Source organism: Sciurus carolinensis, chromosome 10 (genome assembly GCF_902686445.1).
Source record: "Sciurus carolinensis chromosome 10, mSciCar1.2, whole genome shotgun sequence".
In the NCBI taxonomy this organism is placed as follows: domain Eukaryota; kingdom Metazoa; phylum Chordata; class Mammalia; order Rodentia; family Sciuridae; genus Sciurus; species Sciurus carolinensis.
Window position 1 is genome coordinate 101,996,468 of NC_062222.1, and position 26,046 is coordinate 102,022,513.

Genomic DNA, 26,046 nt, shown 5'->3' on the forward strand with positions numbered 1-26,046 from the left:
CCTTCCTCATGGAAAGGACAATATTTTTCTCAAGTGAAAATTGTTCCCCATTCTCCTCTTCAAAGCCCTCACCACATATCCTTTCTCTTACTCTCCCTGGAGCAGGAACTATGGATATGTCATGGCAAGGTTTCATGGCACAGCTTCAAAGGAGTTCAGGCTCAAAGTGCATCCAGGGCTGCTCTTTGGACACATCAGTAAGAAAACTAATCATTGCCCCCCCAAACTCTTCATTACTGTGAAGGAGAGAAAAATGTTCTCAATGGCTACCAATTTTAACAGGCTGGAATCTAATGTTCATTGAAAACTTTGCCAGGAAGTCTGACAAAGAAGCCTTTCTAAGGATACCCAGCCTAATGGTGAGATGAAGATGGCAGGTTGAGTTGGCACAACCTTGACCGGCACTTGTCAATCCCTCCCTCCTGTTCCACAGAGCTGAGGAGCCCTTCAACAAGGGACTTGGGGGGACTTAAGAGTCCAGGGGAACCTTCTTCTCTTTTCTAGACTCCTTCACCTTCACCTTTTCTCCCCTTCCCTCTTCCTGGAAATCTGTAACTTGTCAATGGCTTTGTTATTTTTCTTCTGAGATCCTGGAAATTGTGTTGGGTTTTTTTTGGCAGCATGAGAGTGTTACAGTTTACCAGGAAGCAGTGCAGGTGGACAGCGAGGTCCTCTTTTTATTTAAAAAAAAAGAGAAAAAACAAAACAAAACAAAAACAAAAAACAGGGCAACTAGGAAAGACTACTAAAGGTCTTCCTAACTCCTCTCTTTGTGTGGTTTGTTTGTAAACATGGTAATTAATAGAGCTCTTAAAGAGCTGATAACCTGGACCACAGTAGACTGGAACAAAAAAAAATTTTTTTTGAAGTAAACATGGTGCAGTAATAAAATCGATATGCAAGACTTAAAACCCGTTGGATGGCTGAATCTCTTACCTCAAAAAACACAGCAGTATCGCTGTTGGGGACCTGTGGGGTTAAAAAACAAGAGAAGAGGAAAGTAGTCTAAATCGAACCATTAGGACAGATCTTAGTGTACATAGTAAAGCCAATAAACGACGTTAAAAAGGGAAAAGGTGATGGGGAAAAACATTCGGGACCACTTGTCTATGGAATTCACATCAGTCAAGTCGGGGATTTTGACTTTGAGCTGGGAGGCGCGCCGGCGGATGCGCCCCTTGCTGGGCACCCCGTGCCGGTCCAGGGCGCGCCCGTAGCCCTCGCGGCTGCTCAGCGGCTTGCGGTACTGGATGCTGGCGCTGCCGTATGAGTACATGGTGGTGTTGGGGTCGCTCACGCCCGTGAGCACCTCTGAGCCGCTGGTCTCGTTCCTAATTTCCAGGGTACTGAGGAGAATGTTGCCGTGGGCGTCAACCTGATGGCAGAAAGGACAGGCTCAGACACAACTGCTAGAGCATCGCCTGTTGTCATCAGCCTGTCACTGAGGACACCTATGAGGTTCAGTAAGCATTCTTGTTAGCCATCTGACTCTGTGTGCCTCCTGGATGTGGAGATTATCTAATCATCCATCTGTCTATCATGTGTCTGTCTTGCCAGCCATGTAGCTGTCAATCTGTCATCCATCTGTATCAGTTACTTATTTTGCTAGCTATGGTTAGATAACTAGCTATCATTTATTTAGTTATCATTTGTCTCCACTTGCAAAACATTGGTGTGTTTATATGCATATTTAGTGTGCATGTGTCATTTCTTCTAGTTGTACCTAGAAACATTAAGTAGTACCTAGAAACATTTAAAGCTAGAAACAAGAAGTAAAAATCCAGAATGAACCTTCATAGTCAATCATTAATATCTTGCTAGCCTTAACTTTTTTCTTCTATTGATATATACTTTCCAATACAGGTTTATCCATATATTTTGCTTTGCAAACTTGCTATTGTCAGTTAATATAGCCTGATCATATTTCCATGTTATTAGAGACTGTGTGACATCACTTATTAATAGCTTACTTTGATAAACCATAATTTATTTTAGATGTTAAAATTGGTTTTACTTTTATAGTTTTATTAACAAGTCTGGAAGAAACATCTTTTAAATTGTTGTTCTGGCTAAACTGCCAGAAATGGGATTAATGGGTCGAAGAATGTGTTTATACTTTAACTTTGTTCCTTTACCACTGTTTACTGTTGCTTCCTGCCATTCCAACTTTCCTGGTCATTCCCTATGCTATGCTTACACACACTCTTGGAACTTCAGAATATGTGAACACATTTTGGTCTGTACATTACACATATAAGATGTGAATACATTTTGATCAAGCCAGTATATTTTGCAAACAGATTTACCAGGAAGGTGCATGGCTCACCTATGCATATGAATTTGGAGTACTTCCAAGGGCAAGTAGGTTAGCTCTGTTTAAAGGTAACATTAATAGCACTGTGTCTGACTTACAGTAAATGCTTTTGAGTGAGATTAACTTCAGTAAACACTTGTTGGAAACACAGATATAGGTATGGAGGGGAAAAGAAGCCTGGTAAAGAAGAAAGAGATAGAGAAAAGCATTTGAGGTAAAGACACAGAAGAGAGAAAAGAAAAGGAAGGGACAAAAGATGGTATAAGATGATGGTACCTGCAATGTAGACTGGAGAAAATTTACTGAGTGTCCACCATGTGCCTAGCATACGAGTAGTTGCTTCAAATGTGTTATTTATGCCTAAAACCATTATTTTTTTTAAAGTAAGTCATTCTATCCCCATTTTATAGATAAGGCAACAGAGAACTAGAACAGTTAACCAACTGGTTCAGGTTTATCCTGCTAGCAAGTGCAGACCTGACATTAGAATTCATCTGATTCAGAGTTCATATACTTTCTACTGAGAAAGAACTTCAGAATCCTTGGCTTCCATCACTTCCCACAGTTACTCAGTTGATAGCTTTAAGCCTTGAGTTGTTTGGAGAGAAAAGATGACTGGATCAGGTCTGTATCTCTCTCCATTCTTATCTATTTGCATTTTACCCTTGAGCATTTTTCTCTAGCATAATTGGCCTACTTACTATATCCTACCCTGCTCATCTATTGACTTCTTATTTATGGGGTTATTATTTTTTGTTGTTAATGACTACTACTTACTGATCATACTGTATAATTATATATTTGGCTATTTCTCATACCTGCACTATGAAATATATTATCCTAGTATAGCAGATACGGGAACAAGCCCACCGAGGTTAAGTCAATTGCCTAGTAGTAAACAAATAAGCACTCAATTTTGGATTAAAATGTAGGATGGATGCTTTTTGTATCATGCATAGTTTTTCTCTCTTCTTTGTAGGTTAATCAAATCGAACTGTTTTATTCAAGATTCAATTTACATTCTACTTTCTATGTGTACCTTTATGCCTTTCCTGATAATAGTAACCTCACAACTTTTTCCAAACATTTATTGAGTACTTACTATTATAATAGTGTTAGGAGTCAAACATACTTATCCAGCAAAATTAGCATCCTCACCATCAAAAATCTTAGTTCTAACTTTAAGAGAAGAATTTACAAACTCAGATACCTACAGGGACCAAGAAGCTTGAATAAGTAGAGGCAGGAAAATATAAACAATTGAGTGAACTAGGGAGGGGTGAGAACGATGGTGGGGTGAGTCTCTCAGGAGGACACCAGGTTGGATCCAACTGACAACTGTGGACCCCAATGCTGCCGGATGTCTTCTTGGCTAGACTACCTGAGCATCTAGATTTTTATTTGAAGTCTCTGTGGAAAGTTTGCTCAAAATTATAAAAATGCTTCTTCAAGCCAAACAAAACACATCTTTCAGATTTGGCATTAGGATAGCCAATTAGAGCCCTCTGGTCTTTTCCAGTTGTTTATTCCTTAGCATGTAAGGGAATTTCCATGGAACCACACCACCAGACACGGGAAATCACATAAGGGAGTTTATTAAGCAAACAGAGTGTCTCCCTGCAGGGTAAGAGAGAAAATGAGAGGAAAAGAGAAAAGAAAGAGAAAGGGCGTGTGCTAGAGAGAGTGGAAAGCCAGGAGGATAGAGAAAAGTGAGGAGGACAAACAGAAGGATGGGGAAAGATGGCAGGGAAGCTATGGTAAACAGTTGAATTCCGCTGGGCTAACAGGGGACCAATATCGGAAAGGGATACTTGCAAGCTAGACTGAACTAATAGCTAGCTAGCATGTTCACAGATTGACAAGTGGTTGGGAGGCGGGGAAAATGACTACACCTGATGGGCAGGGGAGCAGCTTTATACATTACATAGCATTTATTACTGTGTAATGGTATTTTTAGGTTTAAGGCCTCCTTTCCCACCCAGAGGTATAAAAGTGCTGGAGGATAGATAAGGGAGGGCCTGAACTAGGGCAGCACAGTAGAAAGGAAAGGAAGAACTGTACCAAAAAGAGACCACTGAAAAAATAATTAAAATAAAAATAGAATTAGCCTGATTGGATTTACAGGAGAGGAAAGGAAAGGTGATTCAGAAATTTTCAGCTTGTTGGGCTGAGAAGATTACATGGTCATTAGCAGAAATGGAGAGTTCAGTGTGTGGAGCATCAAAAAAAAAGAAGTTTGCTGTTTTGTTTGAATTTGTGATATACTAGGACATCTTGGTAGTGATGGTGGCCAGTAACTGTACATGTGGTGTTTCTGGAGTAATATTAGAACTGAAACTAAGAGTTGGGAGGTAGATATGGAATTAGGGAATGAGACATTGAAAAACCAGAGAGACAGGAGAATAATAAGAGAATGTAGGGTAGCCAGAAGGAGAGAATAGGCAGTAGTGTTCAGAGAGGGCGAGAGGAAAGAACTAGTAGAAAATACTCATAGATTATCAATAAGGCCACTTTTGAGCTTAGAATAAGGACTGAACTGGTGGCAAGGAGGTGCAAGTAGGCAGTTTATATGAACTCCCCTTTACAAGTCTGTAGTTTAAAGCAAGAAAAGAAATAAAACAGTTGCATGTTTCAGGACAGGATGTGTTTTCGTCAACTCTTCCCCTCCTGTGACCAAAAGACCTGACAAGAATAATTTTCAAAGAGGAAAAGTTTATTTGGTGCTCACAATTTTAGAGGTTTCAATCCAAAGATGGCCAATTCCATTGCTCTATGCCAGAGGTGAGGCAGAACATAATGGCAGAAGGGTGTGGCAGAGGAAAGCAGCTCAAGCCATTGCACCAGGAAGCACAGAGAGACTCCCTTCACCAGACTCCCTTCACCATGGACAAATACATACCCCAAAGACATGCCCCCAATGACCCACCTCCTCCAAGCACATCCTACATGTTTATAGTTACCACCCAGTTAATCCCTATCAGTAGATTAATACACTGATTAGGTTAAGGCTCTCGTAGCCCAATCATTTCACCACTAAATGTTCTTGTATTGTCTCACACAAGAGCTTTTGGGGGACACCTCATATCTAAACCATAACAGGATGTTAAGTGAAACTGGAAGAGACTCAGTTGTCAGGGGAAAGAATGGTCGATAAAAGCAGAGTGAATGAAGAAGTCAGGGATATGGAAGTTTAGAGGAATGCCTTCAGAATTGGAGACATATGGTGGTCTGGGAAGTAGAACACTTCCAAGTGACAGGGATTCTGATATGAAGGTGTACCGATGTTTCCTTGAGGCTCAAGGGTGGGTTGTGTCACTGGAGATGATGAACTGGGGGCAGTCCATGGCCTGTCTTGTGTGTATGCCACGTATCTTAAGCCTGTGATTTGAAAGGTCATGTGTATGAAAGTTTATGTTTCTAAGGATGATAGGGTTAAAGTTACAAGGAGCAAAATGCTGAGTTTGTTGAAGCAGGGACAAGGACTCCAGAAGATGAAAAGTAGATCACATCATTTTCCTAGGTGCTATGGAAAAGTCAAGAAAAACATAGATCATGGACTTTTTTTTTTTTTAAAGAAATAAGCAAAATGTGTGTGCTTTTTTCCGTTCAAGAGAAGAGTAGGGTTTTAGCGTGATTTATCAGCTACCTTGTCAATTTATCTTGGTTTGCTTAAATGCCCAGGAAGAGGAAGTTTCAGGTGACAGGAGGAGACTCCCAGATGCTGCTCTTTGGTATCTGGTTTTTGTTGAGGAGAGTGCAGGTCAACAGAGCTACAGCCTCAGCCTGTGAAGGTCACCTGCAGGCATCTGTGAGGGGAGTGGTACTAAGCAAATGCTTTCTCGATAATTCCTGCAATAGGTATGTGTTTATCATAAGAATAATACATTTTTCTATGGAAGGATTTTCTTTGAAATATCCAAGGAAGCATATTTTCACATATTACTATGATAAATATCTTGGTATCATGGACCAAGGGAGTGAGGAGAAGAAAATAGTCACAACCTGTGGAGAGTGGTGACACAGGATGGGAGAGCAGTGACTGAGATTGGAGGGGTGGTCTCTGATAACCTCATGGTTATGGCATGCCTGATGCCTGGGAATGTTTCTATGCAAGAGCACAGGATGCTTACCTGCTGTGGTAATACCCTGCATGAGGAGGCTCTGTGCCAAGAATCTTATCAGTTCTGACCTTGATCTCAGGCACATAGGCCTGGGAATAGAGGAATTCTTATGCTAGTCAACCACAATGTTTCACCAGTTCCACTTCTCCTGAGCTTGCTATTTAACAGTAACTTTAAACAATGGACTTAAGAGCTACACAAAGCTCCTAATATTGCATTTTGCAACTGTGGATTGCAACTGCAGAAAAGCTACCTAGATGTCCTAGTTTCTGTAACTTTCCTGAATACAAAGAATAATGCTTGCCTGGTCTTTATAATGAGACATATATAAATAAAGATTGCTGGTGTAACTCTGTAGATCTGCATCTCCATCAGAGAGTAGTACTCTACCTGATCCCAGCTTTATCTTCAAAATCTTCATGTGTGAGTCTTTTCTTTTTCTAATCCTCCTTCACCCCTTGCCAGGACTTCTAGTTTGACCACGCTGCATGCAACAACAACCAAGAGGTATGCATTTCACCCTGGGTATGACTCAAAGCCACAACCAAGGCATTCTTAGAAAATGTCACCTTGTAGTTTACAGTTTTATCCACTAAAATAACAATTAAGGCCAAAGGGTTTCATTTGGCCACATGCATAGAGCCAGTGTAGAGAGAGAGGTGTGCCTCACCGTGGTATTGGTAACATGGAATCTGACCATCATGGGCATCCTGCTTGTAGGACAAGGGCAGGGCTGAAACCCATGGGATAGAGGAGATTTCAGATGACCTCAGTGACTGACAGTCACTAGCCAAAGAAGTCTGCATCTGGCCCAGGAATTGAATTAGCGAACACTTTGTGCATTCACACCTGGAATGAGTCACTAGATACAGGCTTTGGGCTTTCACTGCTGAACATCACTCCAGAATCACTTCTTAAAGGTAAAGAGAGACCTCTGCATTTAACTATTTAATTTTATCAGCAAGATTTTCAGTTGAGTACATTCTGGAATGCCATAGGAGTTTTAAATATATTTACATTAGATATTAATAAATTTTGCCTAAGTTAAAGGACACTGTAGTGATTTCAGAGAAATATTTTTAGGCATTATATTTTTAAGACCTATACTTTGTTTCTCTTGTATCTTCATTGGATTGTATAAGTGGTATAAAAAAGAAAAACCACATTGTTGCCTTTCTCTGTGTCCACGCCTTCCTGAGTGAAACCACTCTCCCTACAAGGCATCCCTTCTGTGCTGGGTCTCCTAGAGCAGCTGCCAGAAGCCAGCGTGAGGCTCCTGAGGAGTCTCCGTGGAGTACAGCACAGTGTGGAGCTGAGTACCTTTCCAACCACATGATGGCCCATAGCCTGTCCGTGTGCATCGCCCCCAGTCTGCAGTGCAGCTCAGGTCTGGAGGACCAAGGGACCAAAACTAATGTGGGCTCTTGCTTTTATGCCTAGGGAGCAGGGTCTGCTTGTTGGAACCTGAGGCTCAGGACAATTCCAAGACCCGGTATTTTTAGCACACACTTGAATTCCATCCCTTGGGGGTGGCAGAGCCATTTGTTCTGTCCTAGTGGGGCTTGGGAAGGTAGGTTGTTGCAGGGAAATCACTCCTTTCCCACTTAGAAGACAGAAAGCCCAAGGAGAGGAAGGCAGGGAGGTGATAGGAGTGAGTGTAGGCTTTGGCCTGAGGTTCCACTCTGGCCTCAGTGCTGAGGAATGTGCAACCCTGGCAAAGTCTCTTCATCTGAAGCATAGCTGTGTTGGTATCCCTCACCCTGCTGGTCACTGCTGGTGCTTACTGGGTGGCTTGGCAGAAGCACGCATGCCTCTGCACACTTTGGCTTTTCTCTGCCAGTTGTGGCTCCTTCAGAGAAGTGCTTGGTCACCATTACAGTAACAAAATGCATAAGATAAATAACTTATGAAGAGGAAGAGGTTACTTGGGCTTACACTTTTGGGAGACTCCAGTCTGGTTCTGATTGACCCCATTGCTTTTGGGCCTGTGTTAGACATGATGGTGGGAGTGCATGAAAGCAAAACAGTTCACAGTTCTGGCCAGGAAGCAGAGAGAGGAAATGCTGGATCCCGACCCCTGCAAGGGAACACTCCAGTGGTCTAGGACTTCCCACCAAGCCCACCTCTTAAGGTCACTTCCCAATAGCGCCACCCTGGAGAACAAGCCTTCAACATCTGCACTACAGCAGGTCACCTTCACTCCTGCTGTGCTGTCCTTGAACTGTCGGTGCTCAGCCTGTTTCTTCATCTCTAAAGCAGGGATATGATGGCATCCGATCTTAGGGTTGCTATAAGGACTTTCAGCTGTTCCACCACACTGTTGAGGTACTTGTGAGCTCAGGGTCAGTAGTCACCAGCAAGGTGACTCCATAATTCTGCACTGGAGTGAAGGTTTCCACATTGGCACAGAATACTATTGATGCCAAATGAGAAGAACTTGGCCATGATCTCTGCAACCCCATGCTGGGTGATGCCCTGTTTTTGGGACAGCTGCTGGACCTTGGCGAAGCTGGGACCAAGATGAGTGCTGTTGGGTCCACCACCCAGTTCAAAAGTAATGACGCATGGTGCTTGCCCAGTGTGCGCCCAAACGCTCAGGCCCCACCCACACGGCTGGCCTAGATATGAATTTTTGTCCTTCAGAGATAATTAATCTCTCATAGAGATACTTGACTAAAGTATGATATTTCGAGTAACAATAAAGTGTTTTTAACCAAGCACTAAATGGTATAGTACAGACATGGTTAGGGGTTCCTAAAAATGATGTCACTGGCTGCCACAGAGATTCATGGAGCAAGGGTTTGGTATGGAGTCTTAAAGATGGGTAGGGGACAGAACAGAAGATTGGGAGCTAAAAGCTGTTTTCTCATCCTGGTTTTGTTACTGACTGCTGAGAAATGACCTTGAATAAATCTGGGTCTCAGTATCCTCATGTATAAATAGAAGGTGTTCCCTAGGTAATCTCAAGGATTTGTTTCCAATTTTTGGCAGACTTTGATTATGGAGAACATTCCAGGGAGGAGGATACAACATTCAAAAAAACAAAGCAAAACTTATGAAACTAAATCCCTTGATCTGTATTGTATGCAACATTAAGTTGCTTTTTTATGAATGTCTCTAAAGAAACAAGTTGCTAGAGTTTAGAATTGGCAGTGAAATATGCAGATGCTTAACATTAAACAGAAGTCATGGCAAACAAGGTACATTTTATTAAGATATTGTAGGTAACTTTTATTTAGGTGCAGATTCAAAAGTACCTAAAGATTACATGAGGTTTATTGGTTTGTGCAAATCCCTCAAAGTATTCTCCACCATTAAGCTAGAAATCCTGACTTTAAGTGGTCTGATGTAATAAAAACAATTTGGCAACTAAATATAAGAGCTGAACTATACATATTTCATTGCTGTATAGTTAAGTCAGTATTACCATGTTCTTTTTAGGGAAAATTTAAGAAGAGCCATGTAACATTTTTTTTTTAATGTGCATTTCTTCCCAAGTCTGAGATTTTAGTTCTACCCTTCAACTTCTAGCTTCTGGTAAGGTGTATGCATGGTAGCCATGCCACTGTGGACATCAGCAAATTTCTAGTTGGTTCTATACTAACCCTTGACCTACGGACAAGAGTGGCTTTCTCTTTACCTTAACCATATAAGGACATCCAAGGTATTTTGTCTACAATTGATATAGCTTTCTAAAACTATTATCTGCAAGGAAAATGGCTATTGTTTTTCTTCACATCTCCAGGAGCAGCAAGCAACCATGTTGTAGCTCACGTCATCTGTAGTGATCAAATGCCACCTAGCTAATGAGGAAGAATCATCTGAGTTGGGCATGATCCAGACAATGAAGACATTTTAAACCTTGAGGAAGAAGGAATTGAAGCAAATGAAAATGTTAACACACTGGATTTTGAGGGCAGGTATAAGCGATTAGATTTTCTTAGGCATTGCTCATGTTGAAATAACTATTCGATGGGATACTCAGACCCCATCCTCATGTCACCTCAAGAAAGGGAATTCCTACTCCAATTTCCAGGAGAAACTGTGAAGGAAAGATCACATCTAACTTCTTTTCTCCTCTCCCCTCCCTGCTCTGCACTGACCTGTCTGATGGTATTTTTGGAATAAGGAGGCAGGTGTTGTGTCTTCTGGATTTTTATCTCACTTGGCATCTGCATGTGGAACCCTGCTGCACTTATGGGTAAGGACTGAAGTTGTTCATCGGTTCTAGTGACTGGGGAGGTAAGGCTGTTTAATACTGGAAGAAATGACTGCAATAATATTAACTATATACCTCGAATCAACAAGCTGAATCCTTTTTAGAGTATAACTGAATCTAAATTTAGAGAAAATGATCATTAAGGCCTCAGGTGGACTAAAACAAAACCGTCTTTCTTCTACTTCAGGCAGGTGATCCAAATGGATGTTTTAAATGACTAATGAAGGGAAGCAGAGAATGTGACTTTAGATCTGCAGCCCCAAGGACTTGCTAACACTTCTCTCTCACTCCAGCCCTTATTAGACAGGCATATTTTCCATGCTGCAAGAGGTAATTGTAGGTGGAACATAGATAAACATTTAAAATGTTGTTAGTTCATTTATTTACTCTCTCATTTATTTGGTACTGTTTATACAATGCCTACCATGCTTCAGGCATGGTTCCAGATACTGATGAGACAATCAACCCCTCTATGTGCAATGGAACTTTGTGTCTCTCATTCTAGTAATTCAGAGATCTCAACAAATAACATCCCCAAGGTTGTATTCACTTATACAAATGTGAGACTTCTTCCCTCCTCATATTGATTGTAAATGTTTTACTGGACAGATACTGTGACATCTTTCAAATGCAGGTTATCAGTACTTCTTCCAGCAGTGTTTTTGAAGTTTACTTACTTGTGACCAGGAGGTCCACTTCCTTATCTTTCTTAAGAAGGTCATGACACCTGGCCTTGGAGTTGGCTGACCCCAGGCAAATCTTGGAGGGGCTCATGTGTAAAGGAAAGCCTGGGATTTTACTATATAAAGACCTGAATTCCTGACAGGAAGGGATAACCAGCTTTTGACTCTCCTTCCTTATTAGACTGGCATATTGTAGCACAGTGCTTATCAACAACATCACCAGGCACAGTAGTGCATGCTTATAATCCCAGTAACTTGAGAGGCAAAGGCAAAAGGATCACAAATTCAAGTCCAACCTGGGCAACTTAGTAAGATTATCTCAAAATAAAACATAAAATGTACTGGAGTTGTAGCTCAGTGGTAGAGTGCCCTGGGTTCAATTCACTGTACTGCAAAAAACAAACATACAATCCCATAATATCTTGTTTTTAAATTGTAAGTCTGAGGACACAATAATCCTGGGAAGGTAGTGGTGAACAAAGCAGACAAGGTCACTGAACTCTCAGAACTTTCAATCTTATCAAGGACAACAAGAAATAACTCCCTTCCCCCAAAATTAGTCTTCCTAAAAAAAAAAAAAAAATCAGGTAGCCTTATGAAGAAAATAAAGTAGCTATGTATATTTCTCTTAATGTATTTATAAAAATAGAACCCTAACTTGGTGATTTTGTGCATGGTTTCCTTAACATTACACTCATGCTCATATTTCATTATAACAACAAATTCAGAGTAATTCACATTTCCTTATATTCTCCTGGAACTTACTATAGAACAGCCTGTAAGATACCTTTGCATGGATATTTAAAAACATCTCAGTCTAGAAAAGGCCAGAGCAGAACTCCTGATCTTCTCTCTCCCTGTCCAATGTGTTTTTTTTCTGAGTGTGCCATTAGAATGTTGCTTCATGAGATCAGGGACTTTGTCTTTTTCAAGTTGAGAAAAGTTCATGGCGTGCGGGAAGAACTGCTGGGAATGAATGAATGAATAAATAATAGTACAGGTGGTAAAGGACATGATGGTTAATTTTACATGTCAACCTTGCTAGGCTATTGGCTCTAGTTGATTGGTCAAACTCTTATCTGCTCTGAGGTATTCTGTAGATGTGACTGACAATCATCATCAGTTCTCCGTGTAAAGGAGATTATATTTGATGTGAGTGGGCCTCATGCAAACGGTTGACAGCAAAACACATGATTCCTGGAGAGGAAGAAATTCTGTTTCAAACTATAATGGAGAAATCCACTGAGGTTCCAGCATGACCTGCAGATTTGGGACTCAGGATTGCAACGTCAACTTTCAGCTGAGTTTCTAGCCTGCTGCCTGCCCTAGAGACTTTGAACTTACCAGCTGTAAAAATTGCATGAGATAATTCCTTAAAATAAATCTCTTTTTATAGTCATCCTAGTTCTATTTCTATTGACTCTATTTCTCTGGAGAACCCTGACTGGTAAAAAGGCTATGACAAAAATCATGAGGGTGATTCTCAAATGATTAAAGACACTGACGTGGTGACTGTTTCTCCTCTCAATAGAAACCCCAAGCAACTGTATACATTTGTTTTTTTTAACTTGGATTCTGTCTTCCTCCTACCCTTTCATCTCATTCCCAATCTTTTTCTCTTTGCCCCCAACATTCACAAAAATTGCCTTAGGTTGTGAATAATGTTGCCACTCACTGAATTTGACTGTTCTGGATATTTTTAATATATAAATATAGCAGAACTCATTTCAGCGTAATTGAAATAAAATACAGCCTTGTTTTCAGTGACGGTTTTAAAGCCCTGTTGAGGAATATCTCCAGGCTCAATCTACTTTGCAAACAAAAGTTATTTCTTTCTTGCTAGCCAATTCAAATAGATTTATATTTACTGAGCAGTTCTGAAGTACAGAGCAGGAATTCAAGTAAAGTGGCTGGCTGCAGAATGAGCTGATTCATGGTCCTCAAGAAGCCTACAGTCTTCTAAATGAAGCCGTGCAGTGCAAAAGGCTGCCTCCCCTTGAAGAACACAGAGAGCCTTAATGGCCTCTGCCTACATCTTCCCCTCCCTTTCATAGAATGAACCACATTATGCTGTTGCCATCAATCATCTGTTCTTATCATGGCTGCCCAATACTAGGCTCTCTGAGCCTAGAACTCCTGAAAACTTTCTTTTCAAAGTGGTGGTGGAGAGGATAAGGGGAACATTGGAAGACTCTGCTGATGAGCCTCTCTCTTTGCATGTCCTTACAACTAAAGACAGAAATGGAAATTATCATTTTTAGAAAGAATGAATGATTAAGTCTAAACCTGCATAAACCTAAACAACTGCACATTGTTTTCTTGATAGAGATAAAATGAAGCAATTGGTGATATTCTAGACTGTTATTCAGGTAGATAAAGTTATTCTAGATTCCTTTCTTTTCTGCATTTCTCCTATTCTATGTGGTTAGCAAGTCCAAATGTCTCCACTTTGAAATGTATCCTGCCTGATTCTGCCCACTTCTCTCAACCATCACCTCTTGCCTTGAAATTGATCTTTCTCATTCCAGGAAGGCAACACTGTGGTCTTTTCTATGCAAAGCAGCAGTAGTGATCTTTCAAAACTACAAAACAGATGATATCTCCTCTGCTAAAATATTCTGGTACTTTCCAAGTCACAGAATGAAGTCTGAATTTTTCATCCTAATCCACAAACAGCATATAAGTCGGGGAAGAACATTCCAGGAAAGAAGTTGGGCAGGTGAAAATGTGAAAACGCCCTGAGGACTTAGAAACATTAATTGATGGTTAAAAAAAAAAACCCAAACAACAAAAAGAAAAACAAGCCAGTGTGGTCAAAGCAGGGCGTTCAATGGTTATCACTGCCTCATCCCCTTCAGCTCTCTGCCACCATCCATTCTATCATGTAATTAGGGCACATTTGTCAATTAACTTAATTGGAATATAAGCCCCAGGAGGACAGGTGCCTTTTTGTTGTCCTTCTAGACCTGATCCTGAGACATCCTAAGGAAAGGCTCAGTAAATATCTGTAGGATGGGGAACTCTGAAACCCAAACTTTAAGCCACCTCTCTGAGCTGTTTGAGTTTCGATGGCCAAGAATGCCTGGGTGGTTAGGATCTCTGAGATCTCTAGGATAGGGATTTTTGGACATTAGTGTGCATGTAAATCAATTGTTAAAAATAGAGGTTTGAGTTCATTTCATTCTAGATTAAGGCTCTCACAGTCTGCATTTTATATAAGCATCCCAAGAATTTGGGTTGGTTGTGGTGGCTGCCTGTTGGTTTGACCTATCTGTTTCCTTTTTACCTTCCTTTGATAACACTGCCTTGATATTTTTGGTACATGTAGTTGAGGTGGCCTGATTGCATCTTTGAGACTCCAGAGTATGCCTGTGGTCCAGACCTGAGCATTTAGTGCTTTCCATCTGTTTCGGTCATCTTTTTTGCTGCTGTGACTTAAGACCTGACAAAAACAATTAGTGGAGGAAAGGTTTATTTGGAGGCTCATGGTTTCAGAGGTCTCAGTTCATAGATGACCGACTCTCTTCCTCAGGGCCAGGGATGAGGCAGAACATCGTGGCAGAAGTATGTGGCAGAGGAAATCAGCTGGGAACATGTTGCCAGGAAGCAGAGAGAGCACTCTGCTCAATAACGACAAAATATATACCCCAAAGGCACATCCCCAGGGACCCACCTCCTTCAGTCACTACCTGCCTATTGTTATCACCTTTATTCCCTATCATGGGATTAATTCACAGGTTGGGTTAAGACTCTTATAATTTAATCATTTCACCTCTAAACCTTCTTGCACTGTGTCACACATGAACTTTTGGGGTTCATATCTAAACCATAATACTATCTTCCTAGTAGGAAGGATTGACTTCTGCATGAGAATATTGAAGCCAGCATTGGGGACAGGCAGTGTAGAAATAGGGGATCAGGTCAAATCAAGGAAATGGAGGCCATGAAAGTTACCTGCCTCTGGAAGTTGGAGACTGCCCCTGGGAGAATGGAATGTCAAGGATCTCCAAAGCCCATAGATTACTATATTTACCTGCACTTGTCAGGGACTACAGGCAAGGAGCTGCTAATTAATGCCCCCTGGGCCCTTACCTGGAGGAATCACTTTGACCCTCCCTCTGTCCATCTGCTTCTCACTTTTTGCATCTCACATGCAAAACCAGGTCTACTCACGTAGGTAGGAAGGAGAGATAAGTGGGGAAAGACTGGAGAACAAAAGAGACCTTAACCTATAAAAGATATAGGGCATGCTCACTTCTTGGGATTCTAGAACATCAGCCATGGCCCTTTTCTCCCTCCCAGGAGAAGTCTGTATTAGTACTACTTTTAAATAAAACCTGCTTAATATGCTTGCCTTGGTGTACTTCTCTGATGTTATACTTCAACACCTGAGGAAGCAGAACTCGTCACCAGTAAATGGTGGTATCAATATGACCCAGGTTTATACAGAAAAAAGATTCCATACTAGGACTCTATTGTTTTGGGAACTATATGAAAATGACTTTTGGGCCAGGATTGTACAGCTTAACACTACAAACTTAAAACTTTGGTGTCAACATGAGGGAAGGGTCAACTGAAAGTAGACAATATAAAGGAAAGCCAAACTCAGAGATGAAGAGGCATCCTTTTTGATGACTTTGTTTGAACGACTGGTTATAGCCTCATGAGAAAACAGAACCATGATTGGACCTTTCAGTAGTGTGGGGGCTGGAATAAATAAACCCTCCACTTTTTTTTTTTTTTTTAAAGCCAGTTAAATAAGTTAAATTTCTTTCTCATTTATGAAAAGAATCCTAGCTATTTGGATACAGAAAAAAATGAATAATGAGAGAGAAAGAGAGAGAGAGAGAGAGAGAGAGAGAGAGAGAGAGAGAGAGAGAGAGAGAGTTGAAGGGAGAGATAGGGAGAGAAAGAAGAGGGAGAGGGAAATATATTCTTAGAAAGAAAAAATAAACAGATGAAGATGCTGGAGATAGGCTAGAGGAAATGGTGGCTAGAGGAAAGAAAAAATGAACCAAGTCAGATTTGGGCATGGGTTTGAATGACTTCAAGATGCTAAATCAGAAGGGTCAAAGCTTCCTCAAAGGAGGGGTAAATCAGATGCAGTCATTCCTGCCTGTAATCCCAGTAACTTGGGAGGCTTGAGACAGGTGAATCATGAGTTCAAAGTCAGCCTCAGCAACATATCAAGGCCCTAAGCAACTTAACAAGACCCTGTTTTTAAATAAAATATAAAAATGGGCTGTGGAGGTGGCCTAGTGGTTAAGCGCTTCTGGGTTAAATTCTTGGTGTCTGCCCCGCACCCTGCAAAAAAGGTGAAGTGTTCCCATTGGCCTGAGGGCAAGGCAGTGAGACGGGGCTGAGGTCCAGGATCAAAGACTAATATGTCCAAAGCTGTTTCAATTTATACTTAAGGACACAGCCATTCACTTTTCAATTTCCATCTTCATCTGTGTTTGTATCCTGGAATTTATCACAATACACAGATGACTTACATTTGGAAAGTTGTCTGACAGTATTTAAATGAGTCACTACAGAGAAAAGGAATGGGAGGGAAGAGGCCAGATCACAGTACCAATATCTGACTCTGAAAGGAAAAAAAAAAATATTTATTGACTGTTGGGATTGCAATTGCACATTCAGTATGAATCCCTGACAGATTTCCCCCGGTGTCTTCCATGACACGAGTGGTCTCTAGTCACAGACCACCCATGCATCCATTTTATCCTTTTCATTTATTTGCAGAAAGCAAGCACTGTGACCAGTATATACAACTAAAAAAGTTCCAGGTTAGTATAAATGTCTCCCAGAGGTAGCTGCCTTAAAAATCTTGTTGTGCTGTGAAATCTATCTTTCAAAACTCTAAATACCATCTCTAGTTTCAAATGATGCCTGAGGGGTTCATGAATCTATAGTCTCGATCACCTTGGAGATTGAAACTCTCCTAATGTCTGGATTCAGCATCTGTGCTCATATAAAAGATGGCTTCAGTGCATCTGGTGGAGATATAAATCAATACAAGGCTGCACTTCTGAAGCTTTAGTGCAGACACCCCTGACCTTATGCCCAGCTGAGGCTATCAAAAGTAATGTGTAATAATGAACAATGCCACTCCATGCTCCAGGATAAGGTATAAGGGAACTCTCAAATACTGGCTGGAACCACAAAACGTCATTTAAATTGAACTTTTTAGAAGCATTTAAAAGGAAAGAGGAGGATCATTCAACCCCCATATGAAAGGGGGAAAAATCTAATATTTTCTGTGTTTGAATTTAACCATAGGGTAGCATTTTTAAATACCACACAGTTTGCATTGTTAATGTAACTGTCGAAGATGAGACACTGAACAGAAGAAGTTTGTTATAAACACACTGTCCTTATCAGACCCTGGTTTTAGAAAAGGATAAGGAAGTCAGGATCTGACAAACCTAAGCAGATGCAGGGATGGTTACAAGTTGAATGAAATAGTAGTAACACTCTATTATTACTCCATGTAAATGTGGAGAAGTTAATTGGCACAACACTCCTTTGAGTATTATATGTAATATTATGCAGTTCTGATTCAGAAAGAATAGCAGAAGTCGATATAAAACATACTTAAAAACATTGAAAATCAAAGTGACAGGTGTAGTAAGATACTCTGGGGCAGACGCAGTGGACTCTAGTCTCCTTTCCTCATGAATATACAAGAATTTTATAAAGCATTGTGACGTGGCACTCATTACCTTGTGTGATCTCTAAATTCCAATCTTCATTGAAGGAGGCCTTTCATTCACTCATTCATTGAACAGGTACTTCTTTGGTATCTGCCCTGTTCTAGCCACTCAGAAAAGAATAGTAAGCATAATAGACAAGGACCTTGTTGCATATCCTTGGGAGACTCCAGTCTAACAAGAGAAGTGAATGTGAAGATAATTACACAAACATACATTCACTATTGTGAGAATCCTATGGTAGGAAGCATCCCATGAAAACAATGAACAGGGGTACCAAATATAAATGGAAAGTAGGGGTGTCAGTTAAGGCATTCCCAAAGTAGCCACATTCATGATAAGACTGGTAAAACAGAAATTAATAGAATTTCAATTTTTCAAACTTTTTCTTCTGTTGTATACAGTGTGGTATTTAATGACATTTGCAATTCTGTGATTTCTATTGGTTCTTTTTCATAGTTTCAAACATTTTCTGAAACCCCTCATCTTTTATACAGGATATTAATCTTTTCCCATTGATTTTATTTTAAACTTTAATATTGAAATTGCTTCCAGAAGGTTGCAAAGATAGCATGGTAAGATCCTGCATTCATTTCACCCGGTTTTTCCCAGGGATGATATTTGATACAACTATTGTACAATAATTTTATAAAAACCAGAAAACTGTCATTGATATAAAGTGTGTATAATTCTATGTAATTTTATTACATACACAGATTTGTGTAATCGCCACTGTAATCAAGATAGAGAACTATTCCACCATGGCAAAGATCTCCTTCATACGGTCTCTTCTTAACCAATCTGTTTTAGTCAGTTTTTTTTTTTTTGCTGCTGTGACTTAAGGTCCCGATCAGAACAACTGCAGAGGAGGAAAATTTTCTATGGGGGCTCACAATTTCAGAGGTATCAGTCCATAAGAGGTTGGTTCCATTTCTCAGGGCTCAAGGTGAGGCTAAATAAACATCATGGCAGAAAAGTGTGGCAAAGGGAAATGGCTCACATGATGATCAGAAAGCAGAGAGAGAGACTCCACTTTCCAGATACACATATATGTACCCAAAGCTACGCCCTAAATACCCTACTTCCCCCAGCCACACCCTACCTGCTTCAATTATCACTTAATTAATTCCATCAGGTGATTAATTCATTGATTGGGTTAAGGCTCTCACAACCCAATTCTTTACCTTCTGACCCCTCTTGCATTGTCTCACATGTAAGCTTTTGGGAGACACCTGACATCCAACCCATAACACACCATACCCATCTATCCTTTTCCCTCTATCACGAACTCCTGGCAACCACTAATCTACTCTCCATCTCTGTAGGTTGGTTATTTCAGGAGTATTATATAAATGGAATCATTTCAATTTATTTTTATTGGAGTAATATTCTATGGTACACATGTGCTGCAGTTTGTTTCATCATTGACCTATTGTAGGATGGTTTGGCTCTTTACGATTCTGGGCTCTTTCTTTCAATAAATACTAAATATATTAAATTGTAGTTCTTTTATCTTTTAAGCTAGTATTGGAGGCTTTTGAAGGCATGCTTCCATTGTCTAAATATTTTCTCTTAGATTCTGGTCACATTTTCCTATTTCTTCTCATGTTAGTAATGTTTGATTATATAATGATGCACCCTAGACACTGGGTTATGTTATCTTCCTAAAGAATGTTGGACTTTATTTGTCAGGCAGCTCTATTACCAACAAATGACCCAGAATATGAGGAGGCTTTGTATCATGTGTGTTAGGATGTGTCTGTTTTCATCTTTCCCTCAATCTCAGGGGAATACTTTTTTCTCTTGACTTAGTCTTTACTCCTAAGATGTGATCATTTGGGGGTTTTAATGGACAGCCTAATGTGATTACCATGTCCTCTAGGCAGGAATCAACTTGCAAACTTTGACTCCCAAATGGTAGACAGAAAACTGAAATCAATCTCCCTCTCTCTCTGTCTCTGTCTCTCTCTCTCTCTCTCTCTCTCTCTCTCTCTCTCTCTCTCTCAAGTTTTCAGACGTTAGCTATTTTCCTCTGAACTTCTTGGCATTTTACCTGTACGTTTGTAAATCAAGGATGGAAGGGAAATTTGTGTTCAGCTTTTGAATATCTATTATGGCTCACTTTCTAAAAATGTCAAGAACCCTGTAAGTATCAAAATTCATGCTTTGACTCCTTCAACAAATAAAACTGCAGTTTTCTGCTGAAGTTCTCTGGTCTCTTCTCACTCAGACTGGGGAGCAGCCTTAGAGGACAAACACAGATTATAGTTCATGTCGTAGAGTTAATCTTATTTTGACTTCCTCATGTTTTTAAGCAGAATTTTAAAAAGTTTCCTTCTTAGTATTTATAGTTTTTACCTATAGGAAAGTCTGCCTGTCACAAACTCTTCTGCCTTAACATGCTTTGTTTTTGAATTTTGAATTTTGTTTTTGTGAGACGAATTTATGGAGTTCCTACTCTAGCTCTCTATATTTTGGTTCTAGTCTGTGGTTGTAACTGCTGTGCAGTATGGGTTCATGTATTTACTCCAGTTCTCTCATTTATTTACCAAGCGGATCTGGCACCATTCCTTTACATATAATTATATAGAAAGTTCCAGGTCTACGTATGTATTATGGTTTGGATGCAAATTAAGCATGTCCCTCATGGTTTATGTGTTGGAGCTTGGTTCTTAGTGTGGTGATGTTGGAAGGTGGGACCTTTAAGAGGTGGGGCCTAGTGGGAGGTGGTTAGGTTAATTGGAGGTTTTGCTTTCAGAAAGGGTGTGGGACCCCTGAATTGTTCTCCAACTTCCTGCTTAATGATGTGGTCACTTCATCCTTCATGCATTTCTACCATTCATGATAGCATTAGAGCTGGCACTATGCTGTTTGGGACTTTCAACATCCAAAACTGTGAGCTCAATAAACTTATTTTCTTTATAAGGTTAACCTGCCTCAGGTATTTTATTATAATAATGAAAAACTGAGTAATACACTGTTATTAATCTATGTAACCCTCAATCCTCTGTTCCCAAATAAGTAAAATAAAGGGTTGGTTGATAAACTAGTATTTTGTTAAGTATCTTTTCTGCTACAGGAACTCTTTACTATGCTGCTGATAAATTTAGGAGGCATAATGTTAGGAATATTTTATGCATTACCTGGACTTTATTCATCTCCAGTTTGTTCTTCTCATTGGCACTCTGGTCTTGTTTGCTAGCTCCCTTTTTCTGAGGGCCTTTCCCAAAGAAGATGTAATTTACAAAGGCGTATTCCAGCAAAGCCAGGAAAACAAACACAAAGCAACCCATCAGGTAAATGTCAATTGCCTTGACGTAAGGGATCTTTGGCAGGGTCTCCCTGAGGTGAGTACTGATGGTTGTCATTGTCAGCACAGTGGTGATTCCTGTGAAAAGAAGGACAAAGCTTAGCTGACAGTCACTTACGTGAAGTCCTTTTGGCATTGAGTGGGCAGATTCCATTCCTTTACTGTGCACCAGAATGAAGGCAGCAACATAATAAACCCTTGGACAAAAGGGCATATATTTTGAAAACAAAAACAAAAGCAAAAAGCCCCCAAACTTGTAGACTCTGTCCATCATCCATTAATAAATCATAGAATAGAATGTGTAGTTAATGGAAGGTTGGCAACATTTTAAAAAATGCACTAAGGAAAAGAAAGGCAGATAAAGAGGCAGATCAAAATCCTATTGGAAGCCTACTGTCCAATGTCCCTCATTCTCTTGTGTGGCCACATCTTTTTTCCTTCTTTCTCTCAGTTTCTTGCTTACCTCCCTGCTAAGTCTACCCTTGGGATACTAATCCCCACAGCAAGCACTATGAAGTTGAAAGTGAGTGACCAGTGTGAGGAGACTGTCATCATCCCCAGTATTTACAATACACCCAACTCACAAGGCAGGCGACAACATTTAAATATAATGCATCTTTCATATCTGGTTGTGCTGTTTACATTTCTTGTTAGCCTACTACTTCATAAACTTTTAACAGGTAAATGTTGAACGCTTCAGCTTCATGGTGAAGACAGAATCAGAGGCCATTGAGGTGGGTAACTGACTTGTCTGGTTTTTTCTTTTTCCATGACTATATTTGTTGCCTTATATTGATTAATAAGCAAAACCTGGACAACCTTCAAAATAAATGTTTTTGTGGTTTATCTAGAAATAATACAGAAAATATTACTGTTATTTTTGGTGAAGAAAATCAATCAATTTTTTATAGTTTACTTCAATCTAAATAAAATGCAAATTTTGAAAAAAAAATGCACCATTCACAGTAATATATCACCAAAAGAAGAAACATGAGGAAGTTTGTGATTCACATCAAATATTTGATTTGTGTATTTTTAGATACAATATAGTCTTCTTGCTTTAGTTTTTCAAATACCATGTCTACTTTTTTCTTATTCCAGAGCCCAGAACAAATTAGTTCCCTGATGTCAGGTGAGATTTCTTAAAAAAATGGAACTTTGATTTGTTAAAAAGAAATTTAGGACTGTAAACTCATAAAAGGCTGATTTTGTTTTAGTTACCTTGTTAAATATATCATTGTTAATAGTGTAGTAGTTGTGTTGCTGAATAATGAATACTTTCTGTTGATGGTGGTGATTTTGAAATGATAACTGGGAAAAACAAGAAATGAAAAAAGAAGTTGGAATATTGTGTAGACTGATACTTACATTACACATTCATACAGTGTTTTACAGTTTTAAGCACCTACAGTTATAAATTATTTTCTCTGGCTGTCATAACAGCTCACTATGATTAGTGGGCTATATATTATTCATGGGAAATGCATTATTTCTGTTTTAAGCTGAGTGAAAAGAATTTCTAAAATTAGTTATTTTGCTGTTGGTCTTCCAAATAAAGGGTAAAAAAGCAAGGGGATGTTTAAAAGATAGCAGTGTTATGGTTTAGGTGTGGTGTTCCCCAAAAGCTCATGTAAGAGATAATGCAAGAAGGTTCAGAGAAGAAATGATTGGGTTATGAGAGCCTTAACCCAATCAGTGAATTAATCCCCTAATAAGGATTAACTGAGTGCTAACTGAAGTGGTAATGTGTGGCTGGAGGAGGTGGGAATTGAGGCATGACTTTGGGTTACATATTTGTATTTGGCAACTGGAGACCTCTCTCTCAGCTTTCTGATCACCTCATAAACTACTTCCCTCTGCCACACTGTTCTGCCATGATGTCCTGCACCTAGGAATGGAATTGGCTGTCCATAAACTTAGACCTCTGAAATCATGAGCTCCCAAATAAACCTTTCCTCTTCTATAGTGCTTGTTGAGTCTTTAAATTGCAGCAACGAAAAAGCTGAGTAAAACAAGCAGTTAAAATAAACAGAGGTATAAGAAGGTAATGAGTGAGATTTGATGGAAGGCTTTAAAAATAAAAAGACAAGAAGTGAGAGATGAATAGAAAGACAAAGGGTCACTGGCAAGGAGAATGGGAGATAGCAAAAGAAAACAAGAGAAGATAGTTCACACTCATTTGACCGAGTGTTCTAGATGAACAGATTCCTGCTTTGACTATTCAACTTTTTAAAAAATATAGTATATATATTTTTATTAATGTATCATAGTTATATACAATATTGGGGTTCATTTTGACATAATCATACATGCACGGAATATAATCTGCTCCATTTTAGACTTCAGTACTGCCTCTATCTCTCCCTACCTCCCTCCTGTTCCTCTTCCTCTACTCTATTGATCTTTTTATTTGTTTATGGTTTTTTAAAAATTAGTGAATTATAATCTACATAAAGGTGAAATTCACTGTGGTATATTCATACATGTGCATAGCATAGTTTGGTCAGTTTCATCCCACTGTTCCTCTCTTTTCCTGTCCACCTTTTGAAGAACGGATAAAACAGGAGGTCAGGTCTACTACATGAAAGCTAATATGGTTCAGATCATTGATTAATTCAAATGTGCAGGACTGATGAGATGCCATTATGTGTGGTCTCAGTTTTTGAAGAAAACTTTAAATTTCATCTAGTACAATTCTAGTTCATGAGCTTGACAGAAATTTACAAATTTCCCAGTTATATTTCTGGTTTTAGTCTTTGATTTAAATTTTTAAGCAAAAAGGATTAGTAAATTAATGTCTTTTAAAATTACACAGTTTAGGATATCTTAGGTTTATATCCTAAAGAATAGATTAAGTCAACATCTTTCTATGCTGGCATCTCTGTTATCTTTAATCAAAATATTGTATACTTCATAAAGAGAATCATAGCCCAAGAACTTACTAGCTATTGTTCCCTGATGTGGATTGGACATCATCCAGTTATTTTCCCTGGCCACAGCATATATGCATGTTCACATTCACAGTCAAATAATGTGTAGATACATATGTATAGTATGATAAACTGTTTGCTGTCTTTAGTCTCAAGATGTTCAAAGGTCGCTAAGAGGCTACTAACACTTGACTTTGTGAGCATTATGTACCCAGCTGACAGACTGTAGAGGCACAACTGGTCATTTAATCTGGTCAAGTATTCTTAGAAGAGAAGAGGTGTAATATGTTACCTTAGCCAGCAGCTTGCTCTTGTGTATGAGTGCATATAAAAATAATCCCCAGAAAGTGATCACCACAATGAGTGTATAAAAATAATCCCCAGAAAGTGATCACCACAATGACTGAGGATCAAATGTTGAAGGAGACCTGTGCATGCCCTGTTTCATCAAACACGTCTTACACACTGATTTACACACGTCTTACACTGATTTTCCAAGGAGCCATTTAAAGTCTCAAACATGGGCTTTCAGCTTCCAGCAGTTACTCAACAATGGCAAGATTAATTCTGAATTTTGTTCCTCCAGAAAGGAAACAATTTTTTATTTTGTCACTAATATAGTACATAACTTGTGCCTTATGCAATATAATAACCTCCCTTTAAAGGAGACTCATTTTGATATGTTTTAACCCTAGTGAATACTACCAAGGATAGTATTTCCTAACAATTAATGTAACTTGGTTAATGGTCACAAGGTTTAACTTTCTCCAAGAATATTTGAAAATGAATTGTGTTTTCAGCAGGGAAACAGGGAACAAAGAGAAAGTCACCAAGAATCTGTTAAAAATTAGTGTAACGAAGATTTAAAAATATAGTCCACAAAGCACTGATATAATGGGAAACATACTCTAGGACTATTATTATTATTTTTAAATGGCAATATGTTCATTATAAATGTGCTTATACTTAGATGTTTTATATCTAAGCTCTCTCTGGTATTCTAACTCTTTGGCTTGCTGTAAGAGTTCTTACCTATGATTCCTAATATTTGTTATATGTTTGAAGGTACCACTCATTAACTCTGCAATACTGGGAATGCATTACCTAGTGCAACTCTGGCTGCAGATGCATCATAGTTGATCCAAAAAGACACCCAGGACAGAATTGTAATCAGTGTAGAAGGCATATAGGTTTGCAAAATGAAGTAGCCAATGTTTCTCTTTAGACGGAAACTTAGTGACAGTCGTGGATATGCCCCTGGGATGGAGAAAGAAAAGAAAAATAAATAAATAAAATTATCATTAATTGTAGTTACTGTCTTTCTTTCACAGCACTTGTTTAGGTAAAACTTCCTCACCTGTTGTGAACTCCACCTTTTTGGACACCATCTTGTAGTCAACAATTGAAAACTGAGGAAGCTCAATTTTATTAACTCCAGTTACTGCTCCTTCTCCTCCATTCCAGTAAAATTCAATGTCATCAGTGGTGTAGCCGTCTGAAATGAAGAAACACAGCCTAGTTATCTGGAGTTCAGTTGGTCTAGAAATTCATCTTGAAGCCATTTTGGAAGCCAGAGGGAAGAATCTCAGCAAATGATGGCAAAACAGCATTGCTTTAAATTAAGTTGGCATATAGGTCTCAAGTTGAATGCTGTTTTTGGTGGGTTGGTAGTGGCTACGCTGGAAAACAGATGTAGCTGGCTTTGGTGGACATAAGATCTAGATTGTGCTGGGTGTGGTGGCACATGCCTGAAATC

General features: G+C 39.4%; 1 protein-coding gene across 1 annotated transcript in view; it reads right to left on the bottom strand.

The window, feature by feature from the left end:
- Positions 1 to 636: 636 nt before the first annotated feature.
- The window catches only part of Gabrb1 (gamma-aminobutyric acid type A receptor subunit beta1), a 368,244-nt gene continuing 342,834 nt past the window's right edge, over positions 637 to 26,046 (bottom strand). The window contains exons 6-9 of the mRNA XM_047566847.1: positions 25,648 to 25,785; positions 25,395 to 25,547; positions 21,194 to 21,438; positions 637 to 1,375 (exon numbers count right to left, since the gene is read on the bottom strand). Coding sequence (XP_047422803.1) covers positions 1,031 to 1,375; positions 21,194 to 21,438; positions 25,395 to 25,547; positions 25,648 to 25,785 — 881 coding nt within the window. The 3' untranslated portion in view covers positions 637 to 1,030. The remainder of the gene's footprint in view (positions 1,376 to 21,193; positions 21,439 to 25,394; positions 25,548 to 25,647; positions 25,786 to 26,046) is intronic.